This window comes from Cyanistes caeruleus, unplaced genomic scaffold, assembly GCF_971803275.1.
Source record: "Cyanistes caeruleus unplaced genomic scaffold, bCyaCae1.hap1.1 HAP1_SCAFFOLD_105, whole genome shotgun sequence".
NCBI lineage: Eukaryota > Metazoa > Chordata > Aves > Passeriformes > Paridae > Cyanistes > Cyanistes caeruleus.
In genome coordinates, this window is record NW_028255906.1 from 762677 (window position 1) to 783052 (window position 20376).

Genomic DNA, 20376 nt, shown 5'->3' on the forward strand with positions numbered 1-20376 from the left:
TTGCCCAGAGCTGTCCCTTCGGCTGGCTTGGGAGGGCCATTTGGCCTCTGGACCCACACTCTGGCTCCTTTATTAGGACTGCTGGATCCATACCTTTTATCTCCACAAATGGAGGTGATTTGAGGTGGATGTCCTTTTTTTACAATTGTTTTTAAAACTGCAATATTGATAACTGTATTACCCTGCATTGTGGTGGAAAACCAAATCTTGTTCACTATTGTTTAACAGACTTACTTCAATTTCTCCTTGACAATCTGCATCAATTCCTCCTCCCATGACATGAACCCTTTGCAAGGCCAAGCTCCAATGAGCAGTTATCAAACCAAAGTGTCCTGGAGGAATCTGAATTCTTATTCCTGTATTGTAAACTGTCATTTGCTTCTGATTTCTCCTAATGAATTCCAGTGCATGAAGGTCCAGCCCTGCAGCCTCTGGGGTGGCCCTGGCAGGGGCCATCACAGCCAGAACAATTTCCCAGGCAGTCCAAGTCTCACTGTCCATGGCTGTGTTTGCAAATTGGTGCGGCCGTGCACACCCAGGGGTTTCCATTTCCCAGTGGGCCCATTGTTAAGGGCATGGAGCCCATCTGGGAGATGGGTTCTCCACCGGGACAGGTTCCCATCTCCTCATTTTATCAGCTGCTCTTTTAACAGCCTCTTCAGCCATGGAACCAATCCTGCAGCTTGTGGATAGTGTGGTACATGAAAAACCCAGCAGTTTTAATCACTGTATTTTTCACAGGAACAGACAAAGCATTCCACATCACAGCATCAGCAAACCATATAAAAACAGCCAACTTCACCCCTTCCTCCTTTATTCTGTGTATACAATTCACAAAGTTTACCATTGACATTTGGGTCTTTGCTAGTCCTTTTTTGTAGGGTATTTAGTGTTACAGTGAGCAACCAAAGCTCACAGATTAGTATTGTCAACATTTTTTCACATTATCAATTTTTAATTTTGGATATAAATATATATTACTGATTATTATTATCATTATTATAATTATTACTATTATTATGATTATTATTATCATTATCATCATCATCGTTGTTGTTGTTGTTGTTTCACTTGCACAAACAAACCTGAGCTCAAGACTAAAACCTGCTGTACCTTCACATGGGAGCATTCCAAAAACAATTGTTCCTTCTCTTGGTGCTGTTTCCAATGTGCTGTTAACAAAATCCATCCTCATCTTCCCAAACCCACCAGTTCTTTTCCTTTTTCCACATGCAATTTTTGGCTGCATTCTAAGGCTGATTTACTAAAATATGGATATGATCTAGTATCACTATCCAACTGAGACAGACAAAGACTCTTGAACTGGTTTAGGGTTAAAAAGTGTATGATTATTAGCAGCGCTGGGCCGATGTGTCAGATCACCCCTTAATACACATGGCCCCGAATACAGGTGAATACAGGCTTTTTATTTCCAGAAATATGGAACATAAATGCATATTCATAACCCCCTTGCCACCCACACTCTGCTTCCTATGCTAATTAGGAAAAAAGCAATTAAGCATGCGTAGTTTGTTCCTTGAAATGGGTTGGTGGTCCTTTTATGAGGAGGGGTGAGAGAAGGGAGGGAAGGGATATGGCTCTTCGTCCTTCTGACCTTTCTACCTTTTCAATGCAAAGTGACAAATGGACCCTTGGCTGGGCTCCTAGTTTCATGTCTTCCAGGAGTTTCTGATTTGCAATTCTCTTCTGTTCTTCAAGTTCCTTACCAGATTCATTGCTTCTCATTATAAGCCCAGCTGAACAAGCATAGAGTTGACAGACAATTAGTTATTAGCCAATGATTAACCTCTAATTTTAGCAAAGCTTCTCTAGCTCCCTTTAATTTTAGCAAGGCCCATCTATTTATTTTATTTAGATTTAGCAAGGCTTCTTTCTAATGAAGGCCTCAGCTTCTCTAAATTCTTAAATTCTTCAAAGTTTATGTCTCAGAGTTTTGACTGCTTTAAGGATGCAATGGAACCTCCATAGCCCCTGGCACCCCCAGAGTTCTGGCTGAGATGAAAAGATGAATGGGGAAATAAAGAAACACCTTCTGAAGCTGGTGATAGAAACTAAGATGCCGGCTCTTGCCACTGGCTTGGCCAAGAAGAAGGGCCAGACCCAGTGGGGATACTCAATTATCTCCCTTTGAACTGCTGTTTAGAATTCCTTATCCTGGTAATCCTCAGCCTTGAGAATTACCTGGGGGTAAGGATAAAGGATATCTATTGGAAACAATATGTAGCCTGGATAGTGTCTCTTGTAAAAGCTCTTTGACAAGAAGCTCAGCTAGCACAGAGCCTGCCTTTAGACTTTGCTGTTCACAACATCCAGCCAGGAGATTGAGTCCTAGTGAAGGAGTAGAGAGAAGCAGCAGCAGCAGCAGCAGCAAAGTAGTGTAGACCTGTGCAAGTGTTGCTGAGCACAGAAAGAGCCGTCAGGAGAGCTGAACACGGGTAGAGCCATCCCTCTCGAGTCAAGGTCTCTAAGGCCCCAGAAATTCAGACATCTCAGCTAGAGGAGAAGCTCGGCAGGCTGCCACTGATGCTCCACAAGAGGGGACTGGAGCAGTAGCCAGGCCATCAACATCAGGGGAAGCCCCGTGTGCCTCCCACAGCCTGGCTGCTGAAATAGTTTGTGTGGGCATCCCTTCTCTCAAATCTCCAGTCATTAGAGGCCAATCCTCACTGTCATTGTTTTCTTTATGTTAAAGCTCTTTCTGTGCCTTCACTCACCTCTACAGGTCGTGTAAAGACAACATGAAAGTAAAAGTTAAGTTAGGAAATTAAATTACACCATTAAAATGTCTGCCTTAATAATCTTACCTTGATATTGTCAGCCAGTTGAAGTTGAAACCAAAAGTAGAAAAGTAATTTTTAACCATAAGAGAAGAAGTAGCAAATCCTTTTACCTGAAAAATTGTGAAGTCTGTGGAAGGCCAGGAAGATCTGAAGACTGGCTGTGGGTGGCCAGCCCAGTCAAACCTAACCAGTGAGTTAAGTCAATAATAAACAAGATTTTGAGATGAAGAAGGAAGTCCATGGTAGCTTCATTCTTCTGAAAAAAAGCATTTATTGTCTAAATAGAACAAGAAGCACATACGTGGGAAAAAGCATTTCTGACCAGACTTTAGGTTCAGAGTGTTAGACCCCCAACTTCCCTCCTTATAATTGTTTCAGATATCAAGGCAAATAGAATCAAATGTTTGTTAAGTTCACTACCAGCAGCTAAGCAAGGTGTTCCTTCCATAATTACCAAAAAGCTTTTGAAGGCTATAAAGCAGAGGGGAAAGAGAAGGTTTTTTGGAGCCCTTATTTTTAAGCTGCCCCCAAAACAATTCCACAAGCAGGACACGTGTTGTCCGTGATGATCAGTAGAAGTAGCAACACTGAAACAAAACTCAAATCCTTTGTAATGGGTTCTGGTCCAGATCCAACAAAACAGATTTAAATGGAACTGCAGGTAGAAGCCTCGTGTGAGAGCTTAGAAATGCAAACGCTGTCAGCAGAAGAAGGGAGAGTGTGGCAAATTAAATGATAGTTAAAAGGTGGTGAAACAAATTACAAAAGCAATGGGAAAGTTAACTCATGTATCAGTCCAAACATGGAAAGAATGAGAATAAGATATGTTTTCGTGGTTATCTGGTAAACTGTGGGTTTAACAAATGCTTTTCTTGTGCTGTAGCAACTCTAATCTTTTTAGCATGTATGATCCCTTGCTTAGTACAATTTCTGCAACATTTGATAAAGAGGATGCAGGTAGTAGCCATAGCTACTAATCCAGGAATAGCTACAAAAGGACAGAAATTGATGTCACTGCAAATAATTGCAAAACAAAAAAAAAATCGAGGAATAGGAAATAAAGTCAATGATAACTAAAGTTTGTAAAGACAATTAGTAAGAAATTTTTTTTAAAAAGAGAGGTTGAGAGGAATGAGAGATTTGTCTTTAAAAACAAGCTGTGGGTCTGCTGGTAAATAAAACTAGCACTGAGAGATAAAAGAAACAATGGGAAGGATTCCTCTGATTGATGAATGGAAAAAAGATATTTGCCTTTACAAACAAACTATAAGTTTGCTGATAAATGAAATTTGATACTGAAAGATGAAAGAAACAATGGGGGAAAACCATAAATTCAATAAGAATTAAAAATGAAGAAGGAGGGTTATACATTAGAGGGGAATCTTAGGTATCGGGCACTCCGGGGAGTCTGGACCTCTCAAGTACCTCAGCTAATGGGGAAAGAGACAGGGACGTGGCTGGGAAATTCGGATAAAAAGGAGGCTGTGTCCTCCAAAAATTTGAGAGACCCCAGGAGAATGGCCCATGGCCTCTCCCTTTATTCAAATCAAGTAAAAGGACTCCTCTGTCTCCTTTTTAGACATAAACCTCTGGTGTTTGTAGATGAATTTTCCTGACAAGGCCAACAACAGACTGGAATGGAAAAATCAGCATCAGAAACCTGTGAGATGGAAAACTTTTGGCTGTTTGAGATAAAAAATGCGGACTAAAAATCTCTATGGCAAAGAACAACCTTTCTCACAAGGATTACTGTAGAAAAAGTGATGCAGGTGTTGGAATGACAGCCAGTGCCCTCAGCAAAGACAATTCCCTGTCCTGTGGGCTCCATAAACCACACGTGAACGTGGCACTCGTCCTGATTAATCCCAAAGCACTTCTCTGCAAGAAGCACTAGAGAAGTGCATGGGGCAAGAGTTCTGCAAGTGCCAGGTTCTCGTGCAGCAGGAAAGTTGTAAAATCTGAAAGATTCTAGCAACCACAAAAAATCCATCATTTATGGCTTGTAAATATTCCAGTGAATCTCAGTTACTTCTGGGTAAAATCAAACACCAAGTAGGTTTCATAACAAAATCCCAGTTTGTCTGTTCCTGTTTGTGGCAGAGGATGAGGTTACAAGCTGGCCAGCTGAAGAAGCCAAGGAGGATCTCCACTTCCCTGTCATATTTTCCTACTGACACAGGAATGAAGACCAAGAATTTGGCTCATTGGAGGGGTAAAACCAGAGGATGGGTGAGGGTTTACATCCTAAGACTTCCTTCGCTAGAGTACAAAGAGTTTAGCTGTGCGTGGATCTCCTTGCTAAACCTCTTTGTTTCCAAACTCCATTCCTCCATGGCAGAACTGAACAAGCTCCGTATGTCAGAGCTTCAAGTTCCAAGCTGTGTGCTGAGTTAATTGTAATGGATCCATTAGCAGTGCGTGGGGTTGCTGCCATGAGGAGCTCAGGTGGCTTCTTGAGATGAAAATCAATGTGCCGTTTGTCCCAGCTCCATGTGTCCTGGGACAGCCCTGGCTCCACGGGAGCACACGGAGTGTTCTCGTGCCATTTCTAAATGAAAATTGAACCTCCTCAAGAAGCCAGGCCAAAGTCACCAGACAGCAGTCACAAAAAGGAATTTAGGCAGTTTGCTGGGTGTTGATCTAACAGCTACCACCTTCCCAAAGTCCTGACTCTGATAGTAAAAGGCCTTAAAATCTTAGAAAATTCAGGGACTTAGAAAGAAAGTTAGGTTTGGAAAGCCCTGGGAAAAGCAGGCCCTGGAAACGTTAGGCCTTGTGCTTGCTAAAGACCAGGTCAAGCTGCACTTGTGTAGTCAGTCTATGATAAATGATACAATTGTTAGATGTGATTAGATATAATTATTGTTTAGAGAACATGGGGAACCATGTTAGGGGGCTAAGGGGGGATTACGAGAAATTCATGCTTGGGTAAAAACAATGCATACAATAGAACAATGTAAGTTTAATAATTAATATGTAAGTTGCATAATGATAGAGTATAAAATATGTTCAACTCAAAACCAAGTTGGGTCAGATTTGGGTATGTGTACCCCTGACACCCAGAGCTCTTTAAATAAAGCACCTTCATATAACCATTCGTGGTTATGTGTGTTCCTGAACGCTAACAGCTCCACTAAACAAGGCTCTTTCCTCTGTCAGCAGCCTTGCATTTGATTGTGTTTGATACATATGCAGAGGAAGAAAAAGCCACTTGCACTGTGGAAACTTGAGCTGCAGCTGTGCAGTAAGTTGTGCTCAGTAGCTGACCAGCTGATTTAATTCTGAGTGGGTATTAGACAGAACATACTACAATAAAATTTCACAGGACAGCTATCAAGTATCCAAAAAATGCAGTATTATGTTATTTTCTACCTCCAATATTGCCAGCACACAGCTTAAGGAAGAAAGGTATTTACCAACCAGCACAAAAGAAAAAAATAAAAATGAAAAAAGGATTTTTAAGGATACCACAGCAATGGCCACCAGACATTTTCCAGCTTTGCAGGATATCAGTTCAAAGTCAATCTAAACAAGCCAGCATATGTCTAGCAAGAAAGAAATCACAGTTCATGTGTGCTCCTAAAGCCAAGCTTTGCTATATCAAACATGGATGGTATCATTTTCCAGCTCTCAATAGAAGTGTCATAATTTATAAAGTAACAAAACCTCATGCATAGAAATAGATTAGTAAGGTAGGTAGGTAGATAGATAGATAGATAGATAGATAGATAGATAGATAGATAGACAGACAGATAGATATCGAAAGAAAAATATGCTGACAATGCAGAAAGAGATATTTGAATGCACTTGCCTGTGTAACTTTGTACAGAAAGGGATGGGCGTCACGATCCGCAAGGTGGGATTCGTGATGTGGTTCTTTTAGCCGGTCTTAGAGTACAAAAGATTATCAGCAAACCAAGGACTTAAACAAGAAAACACACTTTATTGAGTGCTCATCAGCACTAATATGCGATAGAGGGAAAGAAAAGAGAAAGCAAAGCATAAGGAAAAGAGAGTAAGGGGATTATAGCTACCAATGTTGAAGTCCACTCAGCCATCCAACGACGCAGAGTCTTCTGTCCATTGGGGAGATCTCAAAGGAAGGTAAGTTTGGGGTATAATTTTATAGTCTTTTGCAAAGCGAGGGGTGCAGGGCCAAAACCAGAGGAGATTGATGATCATTGTGATGAAATTCCATTGCGCAGGGAGCAGGTGTAGGGTACAGAGCGATCCATGTCTTGCAAGTCTTTGCTCACCAGCAGGAACAAGGACAAGGTGTTGTGGAAAACCTATTGCACCGGGTACCAGGCACAAGCCTCTACTCACCAGCAGGAATGAGAGCCATGAGTCGTGGAAAACCCGTTACGCAGGTTACCAAGCCTCTGCTCACCAGCAGGAACGAGAGCAGTGTACCGTGCAACCACCTACAAACAATCACTGAGCAAACATCCATCTCAGCTAGGCCCAAACCCCCAAACCAAGTCCCTTGTGATATTCAGGGTCTCAGTCTATGTCCTTGAGACGGTTGTGAGACAGATGAGGGAATCTTCGGACCGTCTCTTACAATGGGGAAGTGAGAGGTTATTCTTTTCCACACATGGAAAACCCTCTTTTTTCCAGTAGAATCAGCTTCCTCCCTCAATGACCACCAGGCTCCCTGAAGTCCCCACCAAGAAGGCCCTGTGATCCCCATGGCCTGTGCATACAGCACTTCAAGAAAGCAATGCCTGCCTCTTAATACTACAGGGGTGTTCAAGAGATTTATTCCCAGCCATGGTGACAAGATGAAGAAACTGAAGTCAGTTACTGTAAAAGGCCTGAACCAGCAGCACCACAAAGCACAGCCAAAAGTAGCAGGTCCCACACGGTGTCCCACAATCATGGCCCAAGCGGCCGCAGATCCTCCTTCAACCCCGGCTGCATTGCAGTCCCACTGAGCACCAAGAAGAAAAGGGCCTTTGTGAGAGCAAGCAAACTTAACCCTCTGCCAGGACACAAATTCAGAGGGCAAAAAATTGAAAAACCCCACAGCATCAGCCACACTTCCCAATGAGAAGGGTTGGAACTCTCTGCCCCTCCACACTTCCCCAGCAGGTTTACAAAGGGAACTGAGATCTAAGCTGTGCCCTCCAAACCAAGAGAGCCAGCCTCCCTTCAGGGTGAGAAGCCATGGCCTCAGTTCCAGCCCCGGGTGCCTCCTGTGCCCCAGAGAATGGCTGTGGCTGTAAATGTGTGTTTGGCTGCAGCACAGGGCCAGGGTGAAGCTCGGCAGCCTCATCAGAGCCCACGGCCACGGCCCTTCCCTGCCGGGGCCCTCACCTGGCCCGGCCCGGCCCGGCCCGAGCAGCCCGGGCTGGCCTCAAGGGATGGGCTCTGCCTGCCCGCTGTGCCCACAGGCCGGGCCCAAGGGCTCGCAAGAGGCTTCCTCCCAGCTTTGCAAAACCTCAGCCAAGAGTGTCCCCTTTGCTGTGCTGAGAAGAGGAAAAAACCCTCTCAATTTAACCCCACTGCACACCTCATGGGGGATCCCTGCACACCTTAGCAGAGAGCCCAAATTAGCCCTGGGTGCCTCATGAGGTGCAGGCCCAGGTGATGCCACTGAAGGAAATGTGCCCTCACAGCCCAGGGACGCTCAGCATGGGCTCCCCCAGCCCCTCGTGGCCCCACCACTGGTCATGGCAGCCCCTGCCTGGCTCCTGCCTGCCCACACCGTGGGCACACCTGGCTGCTCCTGGACATGGAGCTCAGCCAGGGCTGGTGCCATGAGGGCTTTGCTGGTGGTACCATCCAGACACTGAGATGAAATCTCCATCTCTTTATTGGAACAAAAACCATGGGCCAAGCCTTGCTCTGGTGGACAGGGGCTGCCCAATTTCAGTCCTGGCCAGGGACCAGGGCCAGGAGGCTCAGGGGCAGAGGGTCTCACTTTGCAGGTGTGGGTCTTGGGACGCCCTCAAGACAGGGATGGAGCCGCAGCAGAGCAGAGTGAGACAGAGGTGAAGAGCGGGGATGACAGGTCAGCTTCTCGGTGATTAAAGTCTTTGGCTGCTCTTCTGAAGGTGCAGAGGTGCTCCTGTGGAGAGAGGAGGTGGCTGAGGCCCCCAGCTGCCGCTGGCACGCAGGGACCCTCCTGCACAGCAGGGCCCAGAGCGGCCAAGGCTCCCCAGCACGGCTGGAGCTGCTGGCACAGCTTGGCCCAGCTGGACAGCTGCCCCTCAAGGCCCCGGCGAGCAGGGGATGGCTCTGGGCAGGGTCCCTGGCCAGGAGCGGGCCCCAGAGCGCCTCTGCCTTTCAAGGGCAATCTCGTCCCCGCTCTTTCTCCTGCCCACCTTGCTTTGCCTCTGCCCGCTGCTCCTGGGGCTGCTCTTGGCCAGGCAGCCTCAGTGGGAGCCAGCACTGGCTGCAGCCCCAGCGGGCTCCCCAGGACAAGGCCCAGCAATTAAGAGGCCAATTAAAGGCCTGGGCAGCAGCAGAACTCCTGGCAGAGTTATTTGGACAACCACTGACTATCTACAGGTCCTCAGCAGACTCACTGGGAATGTTTCCCGACTATGAGCAGCCTTTCAAGAAGCTGTTTGAGGCCGAGATCAGCAAAACACTCACCCTTTTCTCTTCCAGCAATACCAGATTCCAGCATAGCACATCAGCAGGAAAAGTGCTCCACCAGCCACAGTGGCCATTAACTTAGTCAAACCATGTGTTCCCTGGTAGAAAACTCTTCTCATGATCTCCCAGATCTTCTGAGCATGTCTTGTGGTGCCGGCTGCATCTGTGGGAGCAATGGGCAGCGTGAGCCTGTGCTGTGCTCCACTGCTGAGCTGGCAGCAGGCTGGATACAGCCAGGACGTTCTCTGTTTCCCCCAGAGCTGGAGCCTGCAGGCACCTTGCCACCCCTTGGCACAGGCTGTGCCCCCCAACAGAGCCCAGAAAGCTGAGAGCAGAGCCCGGGGGACAGCAGAGCTGCTTGGGTAGTGGCTCCTTCCAGGGACACGGGCCAAACCCATCTCTGAGCAGCCACTGCCACCCCTGACCCTCCCTTCCCTGTGACAGCTCCCCCAGCCCAAGGAGAAAAAAAATGTCCAAAAGTTCCTTTGCTTATTCCCATTACCTGGAGGGTCCTGTATATAGTAATGGTCATGAGGATCTGATTATTTTCAATTTTTTTTTTTTTTTTTTTTTTTTTTTGATATTGAGACAGATGAGGCAGACTTATTGTTTTTAGATTTGGTAGGGGTTTTTTTTCCTTAGTATGATTGTTTTCTTATAAATCCACATGTTAACTTATTTTTATTTAGATATTTTTGTTTCCTAAGCTATTATTTTGACAATCTCTTATTCACTTCTTGGTTAATGTTCTATCTATAAACAATTTTGACTCTGTTTTTATAGGAATAAAAAGATCTCAGAAAGCTGTATTTTTAATTTTGTTCACATTCTCTCTCCCCGCTCCCAACATTTACTATGATACTTTTGGAAACATCCCTGACGGTAGCTAGAGTTATTTGGGAAATGCTTGGCTTAACCTGGGAAATGGATTATTATTTTTGCTGCTCTAAACCTACATTGCTCCAAGCTTCACAGCCACTGTCCTGATGGATGCCTGTGTGAATTAAAACAATGTTTGTGAGGCAGCTGAAGAGCTCAGACTTCAGGGAGGAGGAGAAAAGGATAGAACAGCCTGTTTCCATGGCTGTTTTTTCATTTCTAGTATGCCAGAAGTATGGTAGGCTACAGCTGTCTTCAAATGTCATTGAATTAGAGAAAAACTCTCTCCAGGGAAAATGATGCAACACTTTGCCTCACAATCCATCAGCCTTAATTACAATTAATTATATGGTCTTAATTATACTCTGATAAATTACGGTCTTAATTATAATCGGATTAGAGCAAATCAACATTGTGTGAGTGGCAAGAAGAATTTGCTTGTCAACAGATGAATATGTCCCACTGAAGAATGAACAAAATCTACCTTTACTTGGAAGAAAGGAGACATGGAGCAATGCAGTATTTGGGTTTTATCCAGTGGTAAATGGGGCAAGAAGCTGTAACAGCTCACCTGTTTTACAGAACACAAGCACTGATACAGCCAATAGTGCACCCACTCTGAAGGGATCTTCAGAACATTGCTTTATTTCTTAACAAGAAATGGGCAGCAAAATGCTGGCATTTATCTGAGCTGGGAGCCCTGTTCCTCTCCTGTTTCTCCTTGAGCACACTGTTCTTTGCAGACTTCACTGTGCAGCCCATCAATCCTCTCTTGGCCAACAGCTAAATGGCACAACTACCAAAACACAGGTGCCAGCATCATCACCCCAGCATTACTCCAGCACTGCTCTGCAGGTGCACAGCAGCACAGAATGGCTTGGCTTGGAAGGGACATTTAAAGGCCATCTAGTGCAGTGCCCTGCAGTGAGCAGGGACACCTTTGGATCAGGTTGCTCAGAGCATGAGCTTGAATGTCAGCAGGGATGGATGCCCACCTCTCTGGGAAACCTGTGCCAGGGTTTCAAAACCCACAGTGTAAAAAACATCTTCATTATGTCTAGTCTGAATCTACTGTCTTTTAGATTGAAAACATTCCCCCTCAGTCTTGTCACAACAGGCCCTACTAAAAATTCTGTCCTGTGTTTTCTAAAAGCTCCCTTAAAGTACTGAAAGGTAGCAATCAGGTCTGCGTGGAGCCTTCCCTCTTCCAGGCTGAACACGCCCAGCTATCTCAGCCTGTCTCCAAAGCAGAGGGGCTCCAGCCCTCAGAGCATTCTGTCCCTCCTCTGGACTAGCTCCAACAGGACCATGTCCTTTCTGTGCTGGGCACCCAGAGGTGGATGCAGTACTCCAGGTGGGCTCACACCAGAGCAGAGGGGTGGTGGAATCACCTCCTTCAAGCTGCTGGGCAGCCTCCTCTGGGGGCACATGGCTGGCTCATGTCCAGCCTCTCTCCTTGCAGCAGCCACAAGTCCTTCTCAGCAGGGCTGCTCTCCATCCCTTCATCCCCCAGCCTGTGAGATCAGCTGGGCTGGGACCCTGTCATAGCCCTTGGGCAGAGCTGCTGGGCAGGATGAGCTCCCTGGTGAAGAAGGCAGATCCCACTCCCCACACAATTCCACCCTGGCCATGAGGTCACAGCAGCCTGTGGGGTGACAGCAGGCTGAGGTGACAGCAGGCTCTGAGGTCACAGAGGTCCCAGAGCCCCGTGGTTGCACAGCACCACGAGGACCGAGCAGTCAGTCCTTGACCACGACTGTTGCGGCAGCAGCGGCGGCGGCAGCAGCGGTGCTGACATTGGGACAGCGGTGTCAGGACAGTGGTGGCAGCAAGAGCTGCAGGACTGGCAGAGGGCAAGGCACCATGGCCTTTGCTCTGCGCCTCCTCCTCCTGCTCCTCCTGGCAGTGGCCCTGCCTGACAGGGCTGCCCAGGCTGCTCCGCAGCGAGCACAGGGAGCAGGTGAGCCCGCGGCCTGGCTTCCCTTTCCTGGGACAGCACTTCCTTCTCCTGGGAAGAGTTGGGGATGGTTTTCCACAGGCCTTTAGGGAGGATTTCCTCTGTGGGAGGGAGAGAGTCCCCAGGGGCCCTGGGCTGGTCCTGCTGCCTCTGCAGGGATGTTGCACAGGGCCTGCAAAGAGGGTGGAGAGTGACCAGAGCCAGCCCAGAGCTCCCCAGGCCCCTCTGCAGCTTTGGCCATGTCCATTGACATCTGGCTCCCACAGCCTTACCCAAACCCCTCGCAGTGCCCAGTTCCCTAAGGCAGAAGGGGATCCCAGTGCACCATGGCCATGGTTCTGATATGTGCTTCCTTCTAGATTGGGAACATGACTTGAATTATTTGGGATCGCTGGTGAATGAGACTTTGAAAATCTTGGAGAATGCTGGAGGTAAGTTCTGAATTGCCACTTGTACAGACAGAATAACCTGTCAAGGTGGGAAGTGTTCACTTATGTGCCATTTGCGTTAAGGTCGCGTGAGGGTTGAAGGATTCTGGAAATTTTTCCTTGCTCCCGCTCCCTTCTGGAGCCTTGAGTGATCCCACAGCATCGCTGTCAGTGGGAGGAAGGAGCATTTAGCTGTCAATCTTCTACCTGTGTGCAATGCCAGTGTCTCCTTCCATGTGCTCTGTGCAGCCACGGAGAGGAGCAGAGAGGGAAGGGGCTGTGCCCCGGGGCTGTGCCTTGTGCAGCTCCTTTGCCAGCCCCAGGGAGCCTGAGGATCTCCTACAGAGCCACGGGAGCTCTTCTGTCCTGCCTTTCCTTGCAGCCAAGCCTCTTGGTGAAGGTGATCTGGCTTCCCAACCCACATCCAGGACTGAGGCCCTGGGAGATGGCGAGGGTGGGTGAAGGCCTTTCCCCCTGCGAGAGCTGCCAGCTCAGAGCCCAAAGCTCAGCCAGGGCAGCATCGCTGCAGGTGTCAGGACAGAGACATACACGTGTGTGCCCTCACCCTGCGCCATCCCCTCACCTCTCCTGTGGCTCAGTGCTGCCTGTGCAGATGAGCAGAGGTGACAGAAGCTTCTGTGGCTGTTGAGTTACAGGTGTGTCTGCAGGGAGGACTTTCCCAGCTCCTGGGTTGGTAACTGTACGCAAGCCCGGCTCCCATCGCAGGGGTGAGTGGTGTGTCCCTCCTGACCCCACAGGCTGAGCACTGGTTTTCTGGGCTCCATTCCTGCAAAGGGGAACTATTTTCTCTTAAGGTCCTCCAAGTGGAAAGAACAAAGCTACAGGACACCAGAATCTCCATGTGCCATCCAAAATCACTCTGCAAATGCTGAAGGAAATGCTGCAGGGAGGACAAGGTGGGTCCATGTCCCTCAGCCTTCTCCTGAGACTCAGCAGCCAGGGGCTTTCTTTGCACAGTGGGAAGCGGATCCATGGCAGCCTCGCTGCCCCACTGTTGCTTTCCTGGCCTGCAGGGCTGTTTCCCAGCCTGGCCTGGCTGCAGCTTCTCCCCAGCCTCTGCAGGAAGGCATTTGGCATCAGCAGGCAGGGAGCCCAAAGTGCAGCAGGGGTCATGCTCACACTGAGATCCCCTGCAATTTCTCGGTCCCCAGGTAGATCAGAAAGGGCAGCTGTTTTGATAGTGTAGGCCCTGGCCAATGCCAAAAACTTTTCAGGGATTCTTGATCCTTAACCATGCCTTTGACAAGCATTGCCTCCTGAAGTTTCCCCAGTGGGGAATGGTTCCATCTGATCCAGCTGCCCCTTTCTGCAGAAGTGGACAGAGCGGCTGTGCTGAAGGCGGCGTTTCCCGGAGGAAGCAGTGGCCCATGGGCAGCCTCTGCTGCAGGAAGGGAGGCCATGCCAGGCACAGTCACAGGAGGTAATTGCTGTGCCTCTGGGCCTGAGCCCTGCTGAGGCTTGAGCTGCCATCTCTGCTGCTTGGCAGTGCAGGCACAGCCCGGCCAAGACCGGCACAGCCCAGAGGAATTATCCCCAGCAGGCTCAGGGCACTCGGCTACTGAGCAGTCCTGCTGGGGTCCATCCATGGGAGACACGTCCCAAAACCTGGCAGCGACTGCAAAGGGGTGCCCAGGGTGGGGAATGGGCAGAGGGGGAGGCCAAGGCTCCAGTGTGTCCTGAGAGGGCCTGGCTCTGCCCCCTTGGGTTGGGAGAGCTGTCCCAGGGAAAAGAGGGATGGAGACAGAGAGGAAGGCAGGAAGGGAGGGAGAGAGGGCAGGAGTGAGGGAGGGATAGTTGTGCAACTGCGTGCTGCAGTTTTTCCCCATTGCTTTAGCAAGACTTTCAGCTGTAGCTGTGAGAGAGCCCCAATGGGCCTTGGGCTGCTCCAGCCACCTCTTCCAGGGATGTTGCACAGGGCTTGCAAAGAGCTTGGAGAGTGACCAGACACCAACCCAGAGGTCCTCTGGCCCCTGTGCAGCTTTGGCCATTGTCCTCTAACATTTGGCACCCAGGGTCTTACCTGACACCCCTGCAGTGCCCAGTTGTCAAAAGTAGAAGGGGATCTCAGCACACCATGGCAGGGTTCTGATCTGGGCTCCCTTCTAGATTGGAATCACAACTTACATTATCCAGAGGCCCTGCTGGATGACAGCTTGAAACACTTGAGAAATGCTGGAGGTAAGTTCTCAATGGTCCTTTCCTAGCAGAATAAGCAGTTTCAATGTCTTGGCACCACTGCAGGTGTCAGGACAGAGACATACACGTGTGTGCCCTCGCCCATCGCGTTCCCCTCACCACTGCTGTGGCTCAGTGCTGCCTGTGCAGATGAGCAGAGATGACAGAAGCTCCTGTGGCTGTTGAGTTACAGATGTGCCTGCAGGGAGGACTTTCCCAGCTCCTGGGTTGGTAACTGTACGCAAGCCCGGCTCCCATCGCAGGGGTGAGTGGTGTGTCCCTCCTGACCCCACAGGCTGAGCACTGGTTTTCTGGGATCCATTCCTGCAAAGGGGAACTATTTTCTCTTAAGGTCCTCCAAGTGGAAAGAACAAAGCTGCAGGACACCAGAAACTCCATGTGCCATCCAAAATCACTCCGCAAATGCTGAAGGAAATGCTGCAGGGAGGACAAGGTGGGTCCATGTCCCTCAGCCTTCTCCTGAGACTCAGCAGCCAGGACCCCTGCTCTGGCCCTGTCACCCCCCACCAGGGATGTTGCACAGGGACTGCAAAGAGGGTGGAGAGTGACCAGGATCCAGCCCAGAGCTCCCCAGGCCCCTCTGCAGCTTTGGCCATGTCCATCGACATCTGGTACTCACGATCTAACCCAAACCCCTTGCAGTGCCCACTACCCCAAGGCAGAAGTGGATCCCAGCGCACCATGGACGTGGCTCTGATCTGTACTGGCTTCTAGACTGGGATCAGGACATGGATTACCTGGAAGCCCGGCTAGATGACAGCTGGCAAGACTTGGAGAATGCTGGAGGCAAGTTCTCAATGTGCTTTTCCTGATGGAATAATGTCAAGGTGGCAAGAGCTCACTCATGTGCCATATCCCTTAACATAATCTCAGGGCTGAAGGATTCTGGAAGCCTTGCCCTGCTCCCTTCTGCAGCTCTGAGTGATCCCACAGCATCGCTGTCAGTGGGAGGAAGGAGCATTTAGCTGTCAATCTTCTTCCCATGTGCAATGCCAGTGTCTCCTTCCATGTGCTCTGTGCAGCCACGGAGAGGAGCAGAGAGGGAAGGGGCTGGGCCCCTGGGCTGTGCCTTGTGCAGCTCCTTTGCCAGCCCCAGGGAGCCTGAGGATCTCCTACAGATCCACGGGAGCTCTTCTGTCCTGCCTTTCCTTGCAGCCAAGCCTCTTGCTGAAGGTGATCTGGCTTCCCAACCCACGTCCAGGACTGAGGCTCGGGGAGATGGCGAGGGTAGGTGAAGGCCTTTCCCTCTGGGAGAGCTGCCAGCTCAGAGCCCAAAGCTCAGCCAGGGCAGCATCGCTGCAGGTGTCAGGACAGAGCCGTGCACGTGTGTGCCCTCGCCCTGCACGATCCCCTCACTACTGCTCAGAATTGGCAGCTTTTTGGAGGAGGGAGGGCCCTGGCCCTGGCCCAAAAGCCAAGGCATTTTTTGAACCTTATCCCCGTATTTGACAAGCATGAGGTCCTGAAAATGCCAGCACCCAAATCAAGAACTTCTCCATCTGGTTCAGCTGTGCCTCTTCCTTTCTCAAGGGATGGACCAAAAGGCCATGCAGGTGGAGACGTTTCCCAGAGGAAGCAGTGGCTCATTGGCAGGAAAGAAGGCGATGCCAGGCACAGGCCCAGACACAGGAGGTAATTGCTGTGCTGGGCTCAGCCCTTGGCGGGGCTGTGTGCCAGCAGCTCTTCCCCTAGGGCTGGCCCTTGCATGACCCAGCAGCAGCCAAAGCTGGAGGCACCTCGGCTTCCAGGCCTCTGGAGCTCGTTTCCAGCTCCTGGGAAATGGGACTCATGCACCAACATCTATCCCAGTGCAGCTGCTCCCAGAGGTAGCCGTGAGCGCCCAGAGGCCAAAGGCACAGGAGCAGCCCCGAGCGGGAGCCCTGCCAGGAGCCCAGGGCCACAGCCAGCCCTGGCTCCCAACTGGGCAGGGGCTGCACTGGCCCCTGACAGGGCCTGGCTCTGTCCCCTTGGGCTGGGGGAGATGTCATGGAGAAGGGAGGCTCAGGGGTGGCAGTGGCTGCTCAGGGATGGGTTTGGCCCGTGTCCCTGGAAGGAGCCACTGCCCAAGCAGCTGTGCTGTCCCCCGGGCTCTGCTCCCGGCCTTCTGGGCTTTGTTGGGTGGCACAGCCTGTGCCAGGGGCCAACAAGGTGCCTGCAGGCCCCAGCTCTGGGGGAAACAGAGAACATCCTGGACATTCCCACCATGCTGCCAGCTCAGCAGCGCAGCACAGCACGGGCTCTCACTGCCCATTGCTCCCACAGATGCAGCCAGCACCACAACACGTGTTCCCAATTCCCAGAAGGACATCGGAAGAGGTTTCTGTCAGGGAACACGCTGTTGGCCAGAAGTAATGGCAGGCCTGATTTTTTTCGTGCATTTCTTCGTTTTATGTGGTGTTGGAATCTGGTATTGCTGGAAGACAAAACGGTGAGTGTTTTGTTCATCTTTCCCTCAAACAGATTCTTTTGAAAGTCTATTGTAGAATAGAAACATACCCAGTGAGGCTGCTGTGGACCTGTAGATAGTCAGTGGTTGTCCAAATAACTCTGCCAAGAGTTCTGCTGCTGCCCAGGCCTTTAATTGGCCTCTTAATTGCTGGGCCTTGTCCTGGGGAGCCCGCTGGGGCTGCAGCCAGTGCTGGCTGCCACTGAGGCTGCCTGGCCAAGAGCAGCCCCAGGAGCAGCGGGCAGAGGCAAAGCAAGGTGGGCAGGAGAAAGAGCAGGGATGAGATTGCCCTTGAAAGGCAGAGGCGCTCTGGGGCCCGCTCCTGGCCAGGGACCCTGCCCAGAGCCATCCCCTGCTCGCCGGGGCCTTGAGGGGCAGCTGTCCAGCTGGGCCAAGCTGTGCCAGCAGCTCCAGCCGTGCTGGGGAGCCTTGGCCGCTCTGGGCCCTGCTGTGCAGGAGGGTCCCTGCGTGCCAGCGGCAGCTGGGGGCCTCAGCCACCTCCTCTCTCCACAGGAGCACCTCTGCACCTCCAGATGTCCTGCCAAACACATTAGTCTGGGAGACCTGCACCTGTCATCCTCCATCTCCAAGCCAGTGTCCGTTGTCCCTGCCACAGCTGCATTATCAGTTTATTGCTGTGCCGCCACCACCCAGAACAGGACCCTCTGTCCCTGCAGGTGCTGGCCCTGGTGCCTGGCCAGGCCTGAATGTGGGCCCCTCCTGCCAGGGAAGGGCTTGAGCAACACCTTTGGGCTTCTGCTCTGGGCTCTGGCTGGTACCACCAGCACTGGCACAGCTGCTTGGCTGGCCACAGCCTTGGCTGGGCAGGCAGCAGCCGGGCATGGGGTACCATGTCATCTTTGTTTTTCATTTGTAGAAATTAGAAATTTTAGAACTCTTTAGAATTATTATTGATAGAAAGTAAACCCCAAATATTTCTTCCCAATTTCCATAGTTGTTTAGTATTTTTCAAATTAGTTTTAGAATTCTGAAAAGGCAACCGCGTTTTGTCTTTGCTTTTCATTTTTAGAAATATGAAACTTTTAGAAATATTTAGAAATATTTTTTGTAGAAAGAAATCTACAAATATTTTTTTGCTTATTTCCATAGTAGTTCAGGGTTTTTCAAGGTAGTTTTAGAATTCAGAAAATCTTGAAATATTTTTACACTTCTAGAATAAAAACTGAAATTGCATTCAATTGGTGATCTTTATTCTAGGAAGAACTAAGACACCCCAAAACACCCAGCCTACTGGAGAGGCTCTTTTCCCGCTGGAGATTTGTACCTCGTCTCAACAACTAACCTAAGACCTTTCCCCAGATATTTTTCGGGACTTCTGACAAGCTCCCCTCTTAGGCTTCAGAGGGAATCTTTGAGCACAGTGAGAATCTCCCGCTGTGCAGGAGGGTCCCTGTGTGCCAGCTGCAGCTGGGACCTCAGCCATCTCCTCTCTCAATAGGTGCCCCTCTGCAGCTTCACAAGAACGACCAAACACCTCCCTCAGGGACACCTGCACCACACATTTCACATCTCCATGCCCATGCCCAATGTCCCTGTCACAGCTGCATTACCAGCTTGCTGCTGTGCAGATGCTGCCACCACCCACAGCAAGGCCCTGTGTCCCTGAAGGGACCCGCCCTGCTCTGTGGCCTGGACTGAAGGTGGGTCCCTCCTGCCAGGGCAGGGCCCAGCACAGCTCTTCTGTTCCAATAAAGAGATGGAGCTCTCACCCCAGTGTCCAGCTGGTACCACCAGCAAAGCCCACACAGCACCAGCCCTGGCTGAGCCCCATGTCCAGGAGCAGGCAGGGCTGACCAGAGTGTGGGTGGCAGGAGCCAGGCAGGGGCTGCTGTGACCAGCAGCGGGGCACTGAGGGGCTGGGGGAGTCCGTGTTGAGCGTCCCTGGGATGAGGGCACATTTCCTTCAGTGGCATCACCTGGGCCTGGACCTCCTCCAGTGCCATGACCAGGAAAAGAGGAAACCATCAAGAGCATCTCCCGGGACACTGCCTGACCAGCAATGTCAGAAGGCAAAACCAAGGTTTTGTTTAGCAATAACCCTTTGAAGAAGTCAAAGATTGACAGTCAGGGCAGTCCAGTAGTACAGATGGGAGTACTTCCCTCTGGGAAGGGGCTCCTGTCACTTCACAGTCTCCATCCCCCACCGGGAACCGCAGAACTCCGGCCAGCCCTGCTCCCCCCGTGCCCCTGTTCAGCCTGGTGGGGAGAGGATGAACCGGAGCCCTGTGACCTCTTCAAAAGCTAGAAACCAAAGAGAAAGAGAAATTCCCGGGATTAACTTTTAAAGGGTGGTGTTCACAGGTTGATGTCACTTTTCAATGGGCAAAACTACTGTCAGAATTTTGAAGTCTTAAACAGCAGATGAACTGAAGAACCTGCCCTAGCCCTTCCAAACAGGGAAAAAGAATTTGAATTTTATGTGGGTGTTGAACAGAAGCAGGCCAAAGGAGTTCTAGTGCAAAACACTACAGGGCAGTTCTTGAAGACCAATGGCCCCTTTTTCTAAAATGTTAGACCACTTGGCGAGAGGTGGCCCCATTGTTTGTAAACTTGTGCAGCCACGGCTTTAATGGTGAGGAGAGTAGGAGGTTCTCTAATCCTTAAAGCCTCACAGCAATTTAAGGCTGTGGCAACCAAGAAAGCCCCTCACAGAACAGGATGATCCAGATTTAACAAGTGGGAAAGAGTTTAACCCCACTGTCTTTTAACTGGTCCTGAGGGTGAAGACCTGAAGGAAACTCATGACTGGATTCAGGTAATAGATCTCCAGATGCCAAGGAGATATTAAATTATCCTCCCTGGAATTAAAGTTGGGAATTTTTTCTTTCTCTAGAGCAGTAAATTAGGATGTTGGTGGAGGTTTCTGGTTCTGTTCCCAACAGGGCAGCCATTTGGCACAGCCCATGAACACAGCATTGCAGTCCACGTGGCTGTAGGACAGATCCTTGTGTTCCGCTTCTTTCCTCTCCCACTCCCCACTGCCACCAGCTCCCCCCGGGCAATGAGGGGGTTCCCGGCTGA

At 50.0% G+C, this 20376-nt stretch overlaps 1 protein-coding gene across 2 annotated transcripts in view; it reads left to right on the top strand.

The window, feature by feature from the left end:
- Positions 1–18528, top strand: part of LOC147646263 (uncharacterized) — a 239963-nt gene extending 221435 nt beyond the window's left edge. The window contains exons 1-14 of one of the 2 annotated variants that reach the window (XM_086873715.1): positions 8196–12246; positions 12603–12674; positions 13054–13125; positions 13328–13399; positions 13487–13588; positions 14005–14112; positions 14799–14870; positions 15061–15132; positions 15220–15321; positions 15531–15674; positions 16044–16115; positions 16419–16520; positions 17151–17316; positions 17848–18528. In XM_086873715.1, coding sequence (XP_086729841.1) covers positions 12150–12246; positions 12603–12674; positions 13054–13125; positions 13328–13399; positions 13487–13588; positions 14005–14112; positions 14799–14870; positions 15061–15132; positions 15220–15321; positions 15531–15674; positions 16044–16115; positions 16419–16520; positions 17151–17316; positions 17848–18073 — 1479 coding nt within the window. In that variant the 5' untranslated portion in view covers positions 8196–12149 and the 3' untranslated portion in view covers positions 18074–18528. Of the gene's footprint in view, positions 1–8195; positions 12247–12602; positions 12675–13053; positions 13126–13327; positions 13400–13486; positions 13589–14004; positions 14113–14798; positions 14871–15060; positions 15133–15219; positions 15322–15530; positions 15675–16043; positions 16116–16418; positions 16521–17150; positions 17317–17847 lie in introns of those variants that run through there. The other variant, XM_086873716.1, reaches the window with a different exon arrangement.
- Positions 18529–20376: the final 1848 nt, after the last annotated feature.